The 18803-nt window shown below is 40.4% G+C and overlaps 1 protein-coding gene across 1 annotated transcript in view; it reads right to left on the bottom strand.

The window, feature by feature from the left end:
• Positions 1-2446: 2446 nt before the first annotated feature.
• The window catches only part of LOC140186431 (uncharacterized), a 40737-nt gene continuing 24380 nt past the window's right edge, over positions 2447-18803 (bottom strand). Inside the window, exons 6-12 of the mRNA XM_072240702.1 lie at positions 17843-17945; positions 16341-16510; positions 14871-15087; positions 10629-10728; positions 7156-7217; positions 4649-4787; positions 2447-3626 (exon numbers count right to left, since the gene is read on the bottom strand). Coding sequence (XP_072096803.1) covers positions 2863-3626; positions 4649-4787; positions 7156-7217; positions 10629-10728; positions 14871-15087; positions 16341-16510; positions 17843-17945 — 1555 coding nt within the window. The 3' untranslated portion in view covers positions 2447-2862. The remainder of the gene's footprint in view (positions 3627-4648; positions 4788-7155; positions 7218-10628; positions 10729-14870; positions 15088-16340; positions 16511-17842; positions 17946-18803) is intronic.

Here is an 18803-nt window from a genome sequence, read left to right as displayed (position 1 = left end):
GAAAATTTCTTTTATACTAGAATAATGGGGATCTGAAGCCAAGTGTGGTACAGTCCATAGGAATCCCTGCAATTACAGGCACATTTCATGAGGATCATTGGTGGTAACCAATGTAGTCTTAGTCTGAAAGTGATTCATCCTGATGAAATATAACCTGTAAGACAGGTTAAAAAGGAAAAGATCCCTTACAGACCAAGGCAAGAGACAATTATATTTTATTGGGCACTAAGGAAATGGGAAAGAAATGACTATTTTGTACCTGCATTTATGGAAAAAGACAATCCTAAAAAGAAGCAAAGAACTACAGGCCGATGGTGAATAAGGAGATCAAAGACCTTAGTATTAGTAAGCAATTATAATCAATGGAACTGAAAGGGATTAATCCCTGGGACCCAATGACCTGCATCATATTTTTAAATATTTCACTAGAGCCTGTTGAAGTACTGTTGTCACCTTCTAAAATTACAGAGATTCTAGAATGGTTCTCGAAAAGTTTGGAAGATATCCCCATTAAATATAAAAGGAAACAGGGAAGTATAAACCAGTGGTAGGGAAATGCTGGGATCTATTTTCATACTTAAACATCGAATAATAGGATTGGCCATATTCAACAAGGATTTATGATAGGGAAATCATATTTGACAAATCCATTTTTTTAAGGTTAGGACTAACAAGATAAGGGCCAAACAATGGATGTTTTGTATCTGAACATTCAAAAAGTTGTTGAAAATATGCCACAAAGTTATTTTAAAAAGAGAGCATATCATTGGGGGTACACACCATAGTGGTCTGAACATTGGTTAATGGACAGAGAGCAGAGTTGAAACATGGAGACATATCATTGTGACTGTGCTAGTAGGGTATCACTGGGTCCAGTGCTGGGGCTCCAGCAGTTTACAGTCTATATCAAAAATTTGGATAAAGAGGTTGTGTAATAATTCTGAGTTTGCTGATGATAAGGCATGTGGGCTGTAAATAGGATACAGAACCCTTCGGGGAGATAAATACTTGTAAAGTATGATATCTTCTCTGGCAAAATAAAATATAGAAAGACATTGTATTAACAAAATATAGAAAGACTGTACACACCAGCCACGTGGCAAAAAAAGCACAACAGCATCTCTTCCACCTCAGGCAACTGAAGAAGTTTGGCAAAAGCCCCCAAATCTTCAAGACTTTCTACAGAGGCATCATTGAGAGCATCTTGACTGGCTGTATCACCAACTGGTACAGGAACTGCACCAACCTTAATCGCTGGGCAATGCAGAGAGTGGTACAGACAGACAGCCCAGCGCATCTGTGGACGTGAACTTCCCTCCACTGAGGACATTTACAGCAGCAGGTGCAGAAAGAAGGCCTGGAAGATCATTGGGGACACCAGTCACCCCAGCCATAAACTGTTTCAGCTGTTTCCGTCTGGCAAACGTTACTGCATCATCAAAGCCAGGACCTACAGGCTGTGGGACAGCTTCTTTCTACAAGCCATTAGACTTATAAATTCACATGTCTATACATAACACAAAGATTTTTACTCCCTCATGTTGTGGGATGGATGTAAGCGTTAAATAAATAAGTTCAAATAAATATTTTTAACTGATGGGACATTGAAAGATGTTGGTATTCATTGTGACTAGTGGTCTTGTACACAAATTATTTAAAAGTAATGTGGTTTCACAAAGTAGTAGAAAGTGAAATGGTATGGTGGGCTTTATTGCAAGAGAATTTGAATACTAAAGTTGTCATGCTGCAGTTACATAGGGGCCAGGTCAGATTGCATTTGCAAATTGTGTGCAGGCCCTCTCTCTCCACCAAGATAGGGCAAAGGTACAATAAAGGGAGTGCAGCCACGTTTCATGATTTATTATTAATGTGAGAAATAGGAGCAGGAATAGTCTCTCTAGCCCTTTGAGTGTACTCCAACATTCCCTAGGATTGTAACTGAGTGTGAAAAGTATAAAGTGCTATGGGGCTTGACAAAATAGATGCATACTGATTTTTTTTTTGCTGGCTGGAGAGAGTCTAGAACCAGTCATGGTCTCTAATTAATAGGTTGGATATTCAGGACTAAGAGAAATTATTTGACTCAGAGGGTAGTGAATGTCTAGAATTCCCCACCTGAAAGGCACATTCACTAAATATACCAGAGATCAAGATTTTTTTTTAGATATTAAGGAAATCAAGGAACACAGAACTATGTTAGGAAAGTGATGCTGAGGTAGAATATCAGCTGAAATCTTAATCATTGTCCACCCGGGCACACGGGGCCAAATTACTTTGTTTTTAATTCTTATGTTATTAAAATGTAGAAATAACTGAGGAAAGAAAAGCAAAATAGAAAATAGCAAGAAAACGTTAAAATAACAAAAATTACATTTTATAATTTTTTTACTGCATTTAGTGAATACAGCCAAAGAAGGATAAAAATTAACACATTTCAGTAAACCAACAGCAAGTAGAGGGGAAAATTTGTAATGTAATGGATACTAAATTGATTGCTTCAGAAAGCACAGGCATTCACAGTACAGTATTCCTCTGATCCAGTAGGAGTGCTGATCTGGCGCTGAATTCCAGTTACAGTGCAACTGTGCAGACTGGTGTTTGACTGAGTTGTCTCTGGGCCTGAAGCAGAAAATGGATTGTAAAACAACCGCATCAACACCTTCCAGCTTGGTCAGCACAACTCACTGTAAAAGTTGATGTTCCTAAATCATGGAGTCTCATTTGGAAAAAAAATCTGTTTTGTAAATTTTTAAGTGTGAAAATGAAGAAAGAATCAGCTTGTGTTGATAATTCTCCTTCTGTTGCTAATGTTAAACTTCAGTCTCTCTCTGATCCACGTTTACAATATGTGAAGATAATATTTCAATGGGAGCTGTCGTCAACACTTTCAGCAACTATTGTAGCATTCTGAGGATCTTCAGATCTCTCATCATTCCTCTGTTCCCAGATCAAAACTGTGCTTTCAGTGGCAGCTCCCAAATCTTGCTGTTCATTTCTTTCTGTAACTGGAAGATCACTCTGATAATTATTCCCTTGATCTATTATTGGAATCTGCAATTCTGTGGCAGCACTGGGATCACTCATTACTGCAACTGTAAAGGTGATCTGATCCTCCGTGTCTACCCATTTAGTTTCCTGCACTTCATTTCTTTCAACAGTTGGGAAGCTGCTTTGGTCCCCGGAGTCTCCCTGCTCCATTGTCGGAGGCCCTACATCCGTGACAGTGCTGAGATCTTGCAGTTCATTCTCTTTGGCAATTGGAAATCTACTCTTGACCTCAGAGACCATTTGAGGTTTCACTTCAGTGGCAGTGCTGAGATCTTGCTGTTGATCCACTTTGTCAATGGGAATGGTACTCTGATCCTCAGAACCCGCCTTTTCCACAAACAAAGGTCTGACTTCAGTGGTAGTACTGAGATCCTGCTGTTGATCCTGCTCGTCAATAGAAATGGCCCTCTGGTCCTCAGAGCCTGCTTGTCCCACTATTGGAGGTGTAATTTCACCGGCAGTGATGAGATCCTGCTGCTCTTTCTGATTATCAACAGGACTGCTACGCTGGTCCTTGAAGCCTGCCTGTTCCATTGTTGAAGTTCCCATTTTAGTCCATTTTGTACTTTGCACCTCGGCTTCAGGGTGAAAATAAAACAGCATTAAACATTATCCGTACAGGAACACAGGTGAAAAATCACTGAAATTTACCCGTTAAAGAACTAAGCCATTAATTTGCTCTTTTAGATATTATTCCTTACACATGAAACATTTTTTGATTATCACCTGAATTTTAATGGTGAGAACTATATCTACTTCTATGAAATGTAAGTGTAGGCTCTTTGTTTGAGTAACATCATAGATTGTGTTGTGACATGAGGTGACCACATGTATGTGTTTTTTAACTAACCCTCTCTATGAATGTTCTGAAGAATCCAAGAAATAAAGATTAACTCATGCGTTGATGCAATAAACCACGGAGAAAAGCCTCCGGAATATTCCAATAGTTAAAAATGCTACCCTTAAAAATACCGAAAAATAAATAAATGTAAAATGGAAATGCTCAACAAGTCTGCTAGTATATGTTGAGCGGAAGTGATAGGATTAATGTTTAAATAGCTTTATGTTGGAATTACTCTCTATCAGGGGTTCCCAACCTGGGATCCACAAACCCTTTGCTTAATGGTATTGGTCCATGGCATAATAAAGGTTGGGAACACCTGCTCTATATATATTTTGATATTCTGCCTGGACGGTTGAGAGCTGGAGTTGCTGAGGAAAGAGATGTGGAAGTATATTATAATCATGAGAAGATTTAATGAGATAAATTTGAAGGGAGACATAGTGAAGAAAGTGAACAGGGTAAAAGAGACAAGTTAGAGTTAAGAGGCACAGATACACAACACTTATTTATGGTCAATTCTAAGAAGAGATGGTGAATCAGAAAAGGAAAAAAAAGATGCTGTGAAACTAAAGTCAACTCTAAATATTGCACCTTACTTTTCACTCTACAATAAAGAGTAGTTGGCCTGCTGGATATTTCCTGCTTCCTGTAGTATTTCAGAAGTTTACTTCTTGCAGTCAAAATACTTACATTTCTTTAAAAAGTCCATAGAACATTTATTAGAATACACTACAGTAATGAAACACACTACTTCACCTGGAGACTCTATCAAGATATTGTTCTCCTGTGAATACACAGAGGTGGTTAAACTTGAGCTCCCTGTTTCTTGTAATCCAGGTTCAGCCATTAAAAACTTGCTATCCATAATAATTGATGGAGTATCTCCTTTCATATCCTGAAATGAAATAAACAACTTGCGAATTGATGATGTACTAATGTATAGTCAGGTTGTAATACCCAATGTAATGTACCGGACTGAATAATTCCTCAGTTCAGTGCCAACCTCAGCTGGCTCATTGCTGTATTCCTAAAGCTGAAGAAAAGGATAGTCAGTGTCAATACGCACATCTCAGAAATAGCTTTATAGAACTAAAACATGTAGAAAAATGATGCATTATGTGGGGCTGCTTTAAGTTTTCTGCTACTCTAGCCATCCCCATTGGAGGGCCAGATACTCTTTTTATCAAAATGGAGACCAATTCCCAGTCATTAGTATCCATAAACAAGAGAAAATCTGCAGATGCTGGAACTCCAAGCAACACACACAAAATGCTGGAGGAACTCAGCTGGTCAGGCAGCATCAATGGAAAAGAGTACAATCGACGTTTTGGGCCGAGACCATTTGGCAGGACGTGGTAGCTACAACTCTGTTTTACTTTTCCCTTGAGATGCCGCAACAGGAGAATATGCTGGAAAAAAATTTCTTTATCAATATTTTAAAATGAGGAAGCTTCAATTCCAGGTTTCGAGAATCAGAACTAAGCACCCTCAGGTCAAGAACAATGTGATTAAAGGAGACATCATACTGTCTTTACCACAATGCACATCAAGATTACTGAACAGGAATGGGTGGGTTGTCTCACAAGGGGAATGTGGACATCCTAGCTTGCATTTACAAGAGTTTAGAAGAGTGTAAGATCTTAAATGATCTGAACACGGTGGATATTTCTCCTTTGGGATAATCTAGAGCTAAGAGTAATTATTTATTAGAAGGGGGATTTTTAAAATTCTCTCATGAAAGGCTTGTACATAATGGTTAAAAATGCTTGCACAACCTGATTTTCAATTATTATAAAATACAGAAAATTTAACATGTCCATATATATGTATGTATGTATGTATGTATGTGTGTGTGTGTGTGTGTGTATATATATATATATATATATATATATATATCATATGATAGTGTATGAACATCACATGATCAATGAAGTGTTTTTCACTTATTTTCTAATTATTGAATGAATTAAATTGAATTGAATTTATTTCTTACATCCTTCACATACACGAGTAAAAATCTTTACGTTACATCTCCATCTGAATGTACAACGTGCAATTTATAGTAATTTGTAATAAATTGTATGTATAACAGGACAGTCAATATAACATAGAAATACAATTGTATCAACGTGAATTAATCAGTCTGATGGCCTGGAAGAAGAAGCTGTCCCGGAGCCTGTTGGTCCTGGCTTTAAGGCTTCATTACCGTTTCCCTGATGGTAGCAGCTCAAACCGTTTGTGATTGGGGTGACTTGGGTTCCAATGATACTTCTGGCCCTTTTTACGCATCTCTCTCTGTAAATGTCCTGAATAGTGGGAAGTTCACATCCACAGATATGCTGGGCTGTCCGCACCACTCTCTGCAGAGTCCTGCGATTGAGGGAAGTACAGCTCCCATACCAGGCAGTGATGCAGCCGGTCAGGATGCTCTCAATTGTGCCCCTGCAGAAAAGGATCCAGGATTTGGGGACTCATGCCAAACTTCTTCAACTGTCTGAGGTGAAAGAGGCTCTATTGTGCTTTTTTCACCACACGGCCGGTATGTACAGACCACGTGAGATCCTCGGTGACGTGTATGCCAAGGAACTTAGAGCTGTTAACCCTCTCAACTCCAGATCCATTGATATCAATAGGGGTTAGCTTGTCTCCATTTCTCCTGCAGTCCACAACCAGCTCCTTTGTTTTTGCGACATTGAGGGAGAGATTGTTCTCTTGACTTCCTCTCTGAGGGTGCTTTGTATTATTTGAGATAGGCTAATCAATGTAACATCATCAGCAAATTTAATTAGCAGATTGGAGCTGTGGGTGGCGACACAGTCATGGGTATAGAGAAAGTAAGGGAGGGGGCTTAGGACACAGTCCTGAGGGGCTTCTGTGTTGAGGGACAGAGGGGTAGAGGTGAGGGAGCCCACTCTTACCACTTGCCAGTGATCTGACAGGAATTATTATTCCCACATGGAATTAGCAACATCTGGATTTTAATTAGCACCATATATTTACTTGCTGAAGTATGGACGACACCATGAATAGGCTTTCTGTGCCGATTACCAGAAGGTACCAGAGAATGTGCCTCCCTGTGAACCCATCTCTTGTGGCCCTTATAAGGTGAGTAGAAATTGCCCAGTATGTTTAGTGAAGGAGCTTTGTGGTCAAAGCTCTAAATATTTGGAATGGAATCTTGAAGCCAGCTCTTGGATATGGGACTGGAGTTGGAGTGCTTGATCAGAGACTGGATTTCGAGAAACTAGAAGTAGTCGACTTACCAGTGTATCAATAGGATCAACACCATTTGTTGAAAGGACAGGAGAAGGTGGGTGCATATAATCTGCAGGCAAACACAAAATATAAAATCCTGTCAAGTCTGTAGCTTCATTTTACACCAGCATTCCTTTGAAACATACTTGCAGGAGATTATAACTTATGTAGAACAATAAATTCTTACAGCATTGAAATGAGCAGCACACCCTTTTGCCCATCAAGTCAAGAACCCATTTACACTAATCACATTGATCCAATTTAATTCTCCCCACATTCTCATTAGCCAACCCAGATTCCAATACTCACCTTCATACTAAGTGCAATTAACAGTGATAATTACCATGCTGTACTCCTTTGGTAATCTCTCTGGGGAAAACTGTCTACCAATATCATTTATAAACCTACTGATTCCCACAGTTGCCTTGACTATACTTCATCCCACCCTGTCTCCTATAAAGATGCCATTCCCCTTTATCGGTTCCTTAGCCTCCACCACATCTGTACCTAGAATGAGGTTTTCCTTTCCAGGACATCACAGATGCCCTTCTTCTTCAAAGAATGGGATTTCCTTCTTCCACTATCGATACTGTCCTCAGACACATCTCCTCTGTTCCCTGGACCTCTGCACTCACCCCATCTTCCCACTGCCTTAACAGGGATAGAATTCCCCTTGTCTTCACCTACGACCCCCATGAACCTCTGCATCCAACACACCATTCTCCACAAATTCCACTATCTTCAACAGGAGCCTATCACCCTACACGTCTTTACCATCTCCCCACCTCTCTGCTTTCCCTCCCTCCATGATTCTCGTCCATTCATCCCTCCTCACTAATCGCCCTCCTTCCACTTATCTCGGTGAGCGGCGTACGTGCTACACCTGCCCTTTCACCTCCTCCCTCATCTCTAGTCAGGGCCCCAAACAGTGCTTCCAGGTGAGGAAACACTTCACCTATAAAAATGTTGGGGTCATCTAGTGTATCCAGTGTCCCTGACGTGGCCTCTAAATTGCTGAGATCCTATGTAGATTGAGGGCGTGCTTTGTTGAGCACCTTTGCTCCATCTGAGAAAGTCAGGATTTCCCGACGTTCAGCCATTTCAATCCCAATCCCCACTCGTATTCCAGCACGTTGGTCCATGACCTCCTCTTCTGCCACGATGAAGCTATTCTCAGATTGGAGGAGCAACATCTTATAATCTGTCTAGGTAGCCTCCAACCTGATGGCATAAACATCCATTTCTCCAACAGTAGGTAATTTTCCCCCTCCCCCTTCTTTATTTCCCCACTCTGTCCCCTCTTATCTCTTCTCTTCACCTGCCTTTCTGTCCCCTTGTTCCCTCCTTCCCTTTCTCGCATGGTCCACTCTCCTCTCCTATCAGATTCCTTCATCTCCTGCCCTTTACTTTTACCACCTATCATCTCCCAGTTTCTTACTTCATCCCTCCTCTCCTACCCAACTGGCTTCACCTATCACTTTCTAGCTTGTTCTTCTTCCCCTCCTCCCATCCTCTTGTTCTGGCATCTTCCTCTTTTGTTTCCAGTCTTGATGAGGGGCCTTGACCTGAAACATCGACTGTTTATTTATCCCCATAGATGCTGCCCGACCTGCCGAGTCCCTCCAGCATTCTGTGCATGTTTTTCTGGATTTCCAGCATCTTCAGAATCTCTTGTGTTTATTAATTGATTTTCAATTGCTTTTGAATGGCTTACACTGTTTCTGAATGTTAGAGATAGCCTACTGAGCCTGTCAGCATGGTTCAGAATATGCAGTCACAAAATCATACTTGGTCACAGTTTCGGATGGTGGCTATTATTCAAGTGCCACTTGTTTCACTGTCTTACAAACATATCCTTTTCATGTTTAAATTGTGCAGGTTACTACTAAATAAACTTCTATCACACATTACAGACAATGTGATCCAGATCTTACAACTAGCTATGTAAAACAACTTTTCCCTTGGTTCTTCTGTTAATTGCCATAAATCTGTGAATTTGGCTGCAAATTCAATGACATGAAGATTGGTGGTGTTATGGATAGGGCAGGCGACTGGCAAAGAATACAATGGGATATGGATCAATTGCAAATACGGGCAGAGAAATGGCAGATGGAGCTTAGTCCAACTAAATGTGAAGCGTTGCACCTTGGTAGACTAAATGTAAAGAGACAGTACACTGTGAAGGGCAAGATGCTTAACAGTATTGATGAGCAGAGGATGATCTTGGGGTCCAAGGCCATAGCTCCCTGAATGAGGCTACCCATGTTGATAGGGAGGTTAAGGAGGCATGTGGCATGCTTGCCTTTATTAGTTGAAGCATTAAGTTCAACGTCAGGAAGTTATGTTGTAGCTTTATAAAACTCTGGTTAGACTGCATACAGTTGGAGTGTTGCATACAATTCTGGTCTCCCCATTATAGGAAGGGTGTTGAGACCTTGGAGATGGTGCAGAAGAGATTTCCCAGGATGTTGCCTGGATTAGAGGGCATGTGCTATAATGAGAGGTTGGCCAAACTTGGGTTGTTTTTTCTGGAGTGACAGAGGCTGAAGGGAGATCTGATAGAGGTTTATAAGATTGTGGGAGGCATAGATAGAGTAGACAGACAATATCTCTTTCCAAGGGTTGACATATCTAATACCATAGGTCATGCGTTTAAAGTCAGAGGGGGTAATTTCATAGATGTGAGGGGCAAGTTTTTTTTAATACACAAAGTGGGTGCCTGGAATGCACTGCTGGGGTGGTGGTAGAGGCAGATACATTAAATACTTTAAAGGGAAGTTTAGATAGGCACATGAATGTGAGGAAAACGAAAGGATATGGACATTGTGCAGGAAGAAGAGATTAATTCAGTTCACCAGTTGATTACTGATTTAATTAGTCCAGCATAATATTGTGGGTTGAAAGGCTTGTTCCTGTGCTGTAGTCTTCATGTTCCATGTTCTAATTCTCTTGTCCATGGGCACAGTTACTCTATTTCCAGATTATTCCAACCCCCACTCAAATTTTAAACATATCCATTAAACCTTCCTTTAATTTCCTTAGCTTTTAGAACAAAATATTCTCTGTCCATTACAAGCAGCTCTCTCAATTCTGGTTAAACCTCCCCTATATCCACTTTTTTTTCCCCTTGTTAACCTTAATTAACAGTGTTACCCAAAATTGCACATAACCGGTTATTATGAAGGTTCAGCAATTGGTGAATCAATGTGGAAAGTGTTCAGTTACTTTTTAGAACCATTAATATTTCCTCTCTTTATTTACAACAGTGATCTGGAATATTCAGTATAGTCTGAAAGTGTGAGGAGAAATGGATTGAGAGGTAATGAGAAAATAGAATTGAGTACATACTGAAAAGGAAACAGGTACAGGCAGTGGAGCAGTTAGGTAGGGCATGATGACCAATAGGACCTCCTTGTAACCATATCAAGGGGCACAATTTCTTTCAAATTGCTGTGAGGAAATAACCAAATAAATGAATAACCTGGATCTGAATCTGTGTTCTCTTTGAGGACAAAAAGATTATTTTCAAAGTATGTTTGCATCTTCGGGTGATTGATGTCCAAACTTCTGACCTCCAAATGCTAAAATAAAGAGTGGAGACATTAAGCAATGTAGCAAAGGTCAAAGTGGTTACCATACCAAGACAACACACCATACTGTGCACTAAAATCAAGATACTGCAGATGCTGGAATCTGATTTGTGTACTTTCAGCACTGTCTGCTTTATATCAAAACTCCAGACTCTGTTGTACCTTGCTTTTTGTAATTTTTAGCACTGAAGAATTTTGCAATTTATTGTGGACTTTTCCACTTGCATTTGACCTCCACAACATATCACCTCATACTTAACCACATTAAATTCCACCTGCCATTTCTCCGTCCAAATTTACAACTAATCTATATCTGTAGTATCTTTTGACAACATTTATTATGATGTACAACTCCACCAATTTTGTGTCATCTGCAAATTTAGTAACTTTTGGTTTTCTGCTGGGGTATAGAGATAGAGACACCTAGCAACTTCCGATCCTGAAAGACACTCTCAAGCTCTTTTAGCAGGCAGCAGTTAGTAAGTGTCCAAGCCAACTGGAGGATAGGAACCGCAGTAGCAGCCTGTGCACTGACAAGCTTTGTCGGGTTCCACAGGAGAAGTCTGGAATGGCCCATCTTAGTATTTACATTGAGGAGCACCTGGTGACCTATATCCACTCTCCTACTTCCTTGCAGATATTATATCAAGTAACATTGGTAGTGGATGGGGGCTAGACCAAGGCATTACTATATGAGTGAATGGATAATTACAGGAGATACGTACAGTACTGTGCAAAAGTATTAGGCACATGCAAAAAAAATCTGTAAAGCGAAGCAACACACACAAAATGTTGGAGGAACTCAGCAGGCTAGGCAGCATCTATGGAAAAGAGTACAGCCGACATTGGAAGAGTCTTGGCCCGAAACGTCAACTACTCTTTTATGTGTGTTGCTTGGATTTCCAGTATCTGCAAATTTTCTCCTGTTTGTGTCTGTAAAATGAAAATGCTTTCAAAAATAATGAATTTAAACATTTCTAAGTATCAAAAAATTACTATAAAGAGCAGTAAACAGTAAAAAACTAAGTCAAATTAATATTTAAGTTGACCATTCTTTGCCTTTCAAACTGTTCCTATTCTTTTAGGTACACTGTTGTGCCATTTTATAAGAAAATCGACTGGTAGGTTGTTCCAAGCATCTTGGAGAATTTGCCCATTCTTCTGCAGGCTTTGGCTGTCTCTCTTGCCTCTGTGTCTCCAAGTAATCCCAGACAGCCTTGATGATGAGATCAGGGCACTGTAGAAGCCACACTATATGTTGCAGAACTCCTTATTCTCCTTTTCGCTGAAGATAGTTCTTTATGACCTTGGCTGTGTGTTTGGGGTCATTGTCCTCTACAGAATGAAGCTAGGATTGATCAGAAGCCTCCCTGGTGGTATTGTGTGGTGGATGAGAATCTGTTTCTACGTCTCAGGATTGAGGATTCCATTAATTCTGACCAGATCACCAACTTCATTTGCAGAAATGCAGCCCCAAACCAGCAGGGAACCTCCACCATGCTTCACTCATCCATGTAGTGTCCTACAGTTCTTTTGTGGATAAACTGCCTCCTGTCTGAGCCAAAAAATTTAAATTTTGGCTTATCAGACCAGAGCACCTGCTTGTGTTTTTGTGTTTAGGTGAGTCTCTTGGCTTTGTTTCCATTTCGGAGGAATGGTTCTTTGGCAGCAACTCTTTCATGAAGGCCACTTCTGACAAGACTTCTCCAGATTGTAGAGTGGTGCATTTGGGTTCCGGTGGTTTCTGTGAGTTCAGAGCGGATAGCAGTGCTGGACGTCAGTTAGATATAGCTCTCATCTGCTGCACTCAGTTTACAGGGCCGGCCACTGTTCCAGTCCTCAACCTTGCCAGTATCTTTGTGCTTCTTCAGAATAACTTGAATAGCACATCTTGAAACTCCTGTCTGCTGTGAAATTTCTGTTTGGCTTGCTGATGCAGGATGACCACCTTGTGTCTTGTTGCTATGGTTAAACTGTTACATCTGCCACACCCTCACCTTTTAGTTTGGTTGTCCTTCACCCAGATTGATTCCTTGTACAGTATACCTGTTTTTCTTTCAGTTAATCAGTTTAATTCATTCAACTCATCATGTCATTGATCATTAGCAATTTGTTAGTTATCTTTGTTTAATCATGCACTGGGCTATATACCTACAAGGTAATCAAGTTTTTTATTTGAAAAGTGGTCTATTACTTAATATATTACTTTCTTTAATGAAATACAAAAAAATCTCTGTAACATTAACTTTTTTGGAAAATTAATGTTTTGAAATCTAAAATTTGCTCTTTTCTTCTGACACATTAATAGATAGATAAATTTATTGATCCCAAAGGAAATTACAGTGTCTCAGCAGCATTACAAGTGCATAGATATACAAATATTAGAAGAAAAAATAAAAAAATAAGTTACCTTAAAAATAAGATGTACAAGATTTACAAGTCAAAGATTACAAGATCTACAAGATTTCCAAGTTTACACTTGGATGGTAGTGCAAGAATTACTGTAATATTATACAGTACTGGATGCACATTCACATGCCCAGATAAGAATTACTGTAATATTATACAGTACTGGATGCACATTCACATGCCCAGATAAGAAACGATGGTGGTATTGCACAGGGTGTCCACGATGGCAGGGTGTGGCAAACAGAACTAAACAGAGCTCTGGCAAACAGAGGTTAGTAACAGTCTAACAGGACGATGTCATCACTTCCCCAGCTACAGGTTGACTTATTATAGAGCCTAATGGCTGAGGGTAAGAATGACCTCATATAGCCCTCTTTGGAGCAGTGCAGTTGTCTTAGTCTATTACTAAAAGTGCTCCTCTGTTCAGCCAAGGTGGCAGTCAGAGGGTGAGAAACATTGTCCAGAATTGCCAGGATTTTCCGTAGGGTGCTTTGCTCTACCACAGCCTCCAGTGTGTCCAGTTGACTCCTATAGCAGAGTCAGCATTTCTAATCAGTCTATTGGCATCACCTGTTTTGATGCCATTGCCCGAGCACACCAAATATAGAAGATGGTACTGGTGACAACCGACTGGTAGAACATGTGAGGGAGAGGCCTGCATACTCCAAAGGACCTCAGTCTCCTCAGAAAATAGAGGTGACTCTAGCCATTCTTGTACATAGCCTCTGTGTTGGTGCTCCGCTCAAGGCTGTCATCCAGGTGCACCCCCAAGTACTTATAGGTCCTCACCATCAATAGTAACAGGGAGCAGTGCAGGCTTGGGCTTCCTAAAGTCCATCACTATCTCCTTGTCTTACTGATGTTGAGCTGCAGATGATTCAGCTTTCACTATTTGACAAATTCATCCCTGTATTCATCCTCCTGTCCTCCCTTTATACACCCAACTATTGCTGAGTCAGCTGAGAATTTCTGCAGATGATGTGACTCAGTGTTGTATCTAAGGTCTGAGGTATACAGGGTAAACAGGAAGGGAGCCAATACAGTCCATTGTGGGGCTCAAGTACTGCTTATAGCCATGTCTGACACACAGCTCTGAAGCTGCACAAACTGTAGTCTGCCAGTCAGGTAGTCCATTATCCAGGATACAATGGATGTGCCAACCTGCAATGAATGGAGCTTTTCCCCCAGCAATGAGGGCTGTATGGTATTGAAGGCACCAGTAAAATCAAAAAACATGATCCTCACAGCGCTGCCTCCTTATCCAAATGGGAGTAGGCTCTGTTCAGCAGGTAGATGACAGCATCATCGACTCCAATGTGTTCTTGGTAGGCAAATTGCAGGAGATCGAGGGCTGATCTGACCAGGGGTTGGAGGTGAGCCAGGAATAGCCTCTCTAGGGTCTTCATGTGTGTGGTCAGGGCATTGAAGACTTTGCGTCAGCCCTTCTTGGGTACTGGGGCCACACATGATGTTTTCCACACAGTCGGAACCCTATCCAGGCTGAAGACGCAGAAAAACATCTAAAACAAAATTCATATAAAAAATCTAGGGCGTTTAAGACTTTTGCAAAGTACTGTAAGTTATTTAGTATCTTTGCAACTTTCAAGGGAGAGGTAATGTACACATCTGGATCTCATCTTTCTACCCTCCCCATCTCACTCAACATCCAATCCTTTGACATTTGTGAACAATAAGATCCAGATCATTATTTGTCCTTGTTTTACCTGTGCATCCTTTCTGTGTGAACCTCTGGAATGCAATGTTGACTGAGCTAGTTTCTGCTTCTCATTGAAATGGCGCAGGGTAATTTTCTTACTGACAGGGATAAGCATAACGTGAGCTGGAATTTTTCTAGCATCTTGATCCTCATAGCGATTAAACAACAATTGGCTCTTGGTAGAGGAGTACTGCTGTCTTAGAACTTGTTCTGTTACACGGTCACTATTGAGGAAAGGCACAAAAAAATTATTGTTACACAGGTGGTTAACAGCAAGAAAAGAAATAACTGTCAAGCCTCAAGTATCTTCAAATCAATCAAATTCCACTTTATCTAAGGTGTCTGTGCAATAATTTAGTTGGCTCGTTACATTATGTTCTGATTACAAGTGCTATGGTTGCCATATTTATGCTTGGATTGCAAGTTTAGTAGTATATCTTGTAATTATTTTGTAGTACTTCTCAATATGAACTATACCCTCCTTTAAATTTTTGATTTAATATTTCAGTGTTTAATGTCAATTGTGAATATTAGTCCTTGGACCAATCCATATGAAACCTGCCAATCAGAATAGCAACCCTTTACCCTGTAGTCTCTTCCTTTCTTGACTAAACATCATATGACCCAGATGTGATCCTGACCTTGGGCGCTCTATGGAGTATGCACGTTATCCCTTCAACTGCAAGGGTTTCCTGGATGTTCCAGCTTATGCTACATACCAAAGATGTCCTCAGTGGTAGGTGAGCTGGTTGATGTAAGTTGCCTCTAGTGTTGCTGGGTACTAGAACTGGGAAGTGCGAAGGGTGTTGATGGATATCAAGAGGAAAAATAGAATTAGTATTTGATTGTTGGAATTGATTAGCCTTTCTTATTTTTACTAGGTCGAAAACAGACATTTTATGTGGAAATTTCTTGCATTTTATACGTTTATTTAATGTCCTGTTCTCTTTCTCAGGCTGAACACTTTTCCTGATCTGTTGAACAACATTTTAAATATCTAATATTGCTGCTTTAAATCATTATCTATGAATATTGTTTATATTATTTTTCTAAGTTCTACTTACTGTTGCATCTAATCAGCCTTTCTTCAATCTGCTCTGGGAAACATTTCATTCTGGGTAATATTTCACTGTCACTGGGTAACACCAATGAAAGTGGGTAATCTTTTAAAACCTGAAGATATAGGGGCAGAATTAGGCCATTTGGCCCACTGAGTCTGCTCCACCATTTCATCATGGCTGATCCAATTTTCCTCTCAGCCCCAATCTCCTGCTTTCTCCTTGAATCCCTTCATGCCCCGACCAATCAAGAGTCTATCAACCTCTGCCTTAAAAATACATAAAGACTTGGCCTCCACAGATGCCTGTGGCAAAGAATTCCAAAGGTTCACCATTCTCTAGCTAAGGAAGACTTTAATTTACTTCAAATTCATTCCTTCAGTGTAAATCATAATCCAGGATTACTTGACCCTCATCACCTGTTGTACGGTTGAGTCAGGAACTCCTCCATCATCTCCGGTAATTCATTTCTGTGCTCTTTATTCAATGGATGCAGCGTATCCTTCCATCCCTTAAGTCTCTGCTGCTCCCTGGCAAGGTAAGTGTATGGCTGCCATTCATTTATTGTCTTCTTTTTTGCCTTCTTTTTCTGAGGAGCGTAAAAATGATAATGTCTGTTCTATAACTCTTGCTAAGAAAGCTATCCAGGCAATTTTAGGAAGATTAGAGGATTTATTTTCACATGATAGTTTAGTGGTTTGTGCAGTGTTGTACCATGAGACACAATGGAAGCTGAATCAATGAAGACATTCAATAAATAACATTATAGGCCAAGTATAATGATTAATGTGAGATATGAAGGTTGGTAAGTATAAGATGCATGGAAGGAAAATGATAACAATTAGTCTTGGAAAAATTAAGTTCTATTTGGAGCTATTCTGGTTGGGGCTAGTATATAAGTATTTGATTGTTCTGTCAGAAACCAAAATGAAAACGCAAGTTCTTTCTAGTATCAACACAATGATTAAAAAAAATTATCCAGTGTAACACTCAATGGCAATGCTCTTGTTGCTGAATCAGCAGGGTGTAAATATAAGATTCCCTCTTGTAAAGGTGAGAGGCCAGAGTGGGAAATGGGAGCAGAGGGAAGGGGGAGGGAAAAAAATTACTGGAAGGGGAAATTGATATTTATGCCATCAGGTTGAGGCTGGCTAGACGAAATATGAGATGTTGCTCCTCCACCCTGAGAGTGGCCTCATTGTGGCAAAAGAGGAGGACAAGCACTGATTTGTCAGAATGGAAATGGGGAAAGGAATTAAAATGGTTGGCCACTAGGAAATTCCACTTTTGGTGAATGAAGCGGAGGTACTCAACACAGTGGTCCCCCAAATTAATTGGGTATCACCAATGTAGAGGAGGCTGCATTGGGATATACGTGCCAAGAGGGAGATTAGTGGGGAGGGATCTATAGACAAAGGAATCATGGAGGGAGCGATCACTGAAGAAAGCAGAGAGTTGGGGGGGCTGGGAGTGGTATTGGGTAAAGATGTATCTGGTGGTAGGATCCTGTTGAAGATGGCGGAAGATGTGGAGAATGATGTGTTGGATGTGGAGATTCATAGGGTGGGGTGACAGTGAAATATTTTTGGTTAGATATCTGAGATGTCACTTGTCTTGTCAAGTGGACAGAAAAGGGTCAGTGTTCTCCCTTATATTTAACTCTCAATCAACGTCACTGAACGAGACTGTCTGGCCTTTACATCAATATGCACGGAACTTTGCTGTGAGGAACTTTGTTGCATGCTTCTTTACATTTTGTCAAGCATAAAGATACATTATTGACTACAAAGCACGGCAACATCATATGTCTGGAAGTAGCTACATAAATGTATTTTTTTAAAGTAAGAAGCAGTTACATAATGACAAAAATGCCAGTTTTAACTGAAAACAGCAGTGAGCCTACATTGGGAAATACTCACACCTTTTGTCTTTGTTTCTGTTCCACTGACAGTCCAACAAGCTCATCATACGGCTGACCCTGGAAGCTGATTTCTTTAACGGACACAGACTGTGGAGTTACGATGCTATTTGAAGCAAGGAAAAAACTGAAATAAATATCTGTACCCTTAGCTCTGTTTAAAAATGGTCCCAAGGAGTGCTGATTTTCTAGGTTATATCACAGCTTATATGCTCGCATTTCACAATTAAGAATGAGAAACAAAAAACTACAGATGCTTTAAATCCAAAACAAAACCAGTTGGTCACTCAGCTTGCGTGCAGACAGAAACAGAGTTACTATTTTGGGTTAATGTTACTGGTCGATAACTTTACACAAGAACTAGCCTGTTCTGACAAAAGATAAAAAGGTTGGTTATCTGAAATTGTTGAAATCAAAGTGTGCCAAGGTGGAAGATGAAAGTTTATGGCTGGGCTTTGTTGGAACAGTGTAGAAGGCCAATAACAGAGAGGTCAGAGTGGCAGTGGGACAGAGAACTTTAGTGACAGGAAATTAGAAGCTCAAGGTCATCCTTGCAGACTGAACTGAGTGTCACAGTAGCGTAGTGGTTAGTGCAATGCTTTACAGCACCAGCGATCAGCCACTGTCTGAGAGGAGTTTGTACGTTCTCCCCCTGACTGTGTGAGTTTCCTGTGGGTGCTCCGGTTTCCTCCCACATTCCAAAGACATACGGGTTAGGGTTAGTAAGCGATGGGCATGCTATGTTGGCACCAGAAGCATAACAACACTTGTGGGCTACCCTCAGCACATCCTCGCACTGTGTTGGTCATTAAGGCAAACAACACATTTCACTGTATGTTTCAATGTACAGGGATTAAAAAAAAAATCTTTAATCTTTTTCTGCAATGAGATCACCCAATCTGTGTTTGCGTTCCAGCCTGCAGGAGAAAACATCCTGAGCACCTAATACAATACACCAAATTGG

The sequence above is a fragment of the Mobula birostris genome, chromosome 22 (assembly GCF_030028105.1).
Source record: "Mobula birostris isolate sMobBir1 chromosome 22, sMobBir1.hap1, whole genome shotgun sequence".
NCBI lineage: Eukaryota > Metazoa > Chordata > Chondrichthyes > Myliobatiformes > Myliobatidae > Mobula > Mobula birostris.
This window is presented reverse-complemented; position numbering and strand designations above follow the sequence as displayed.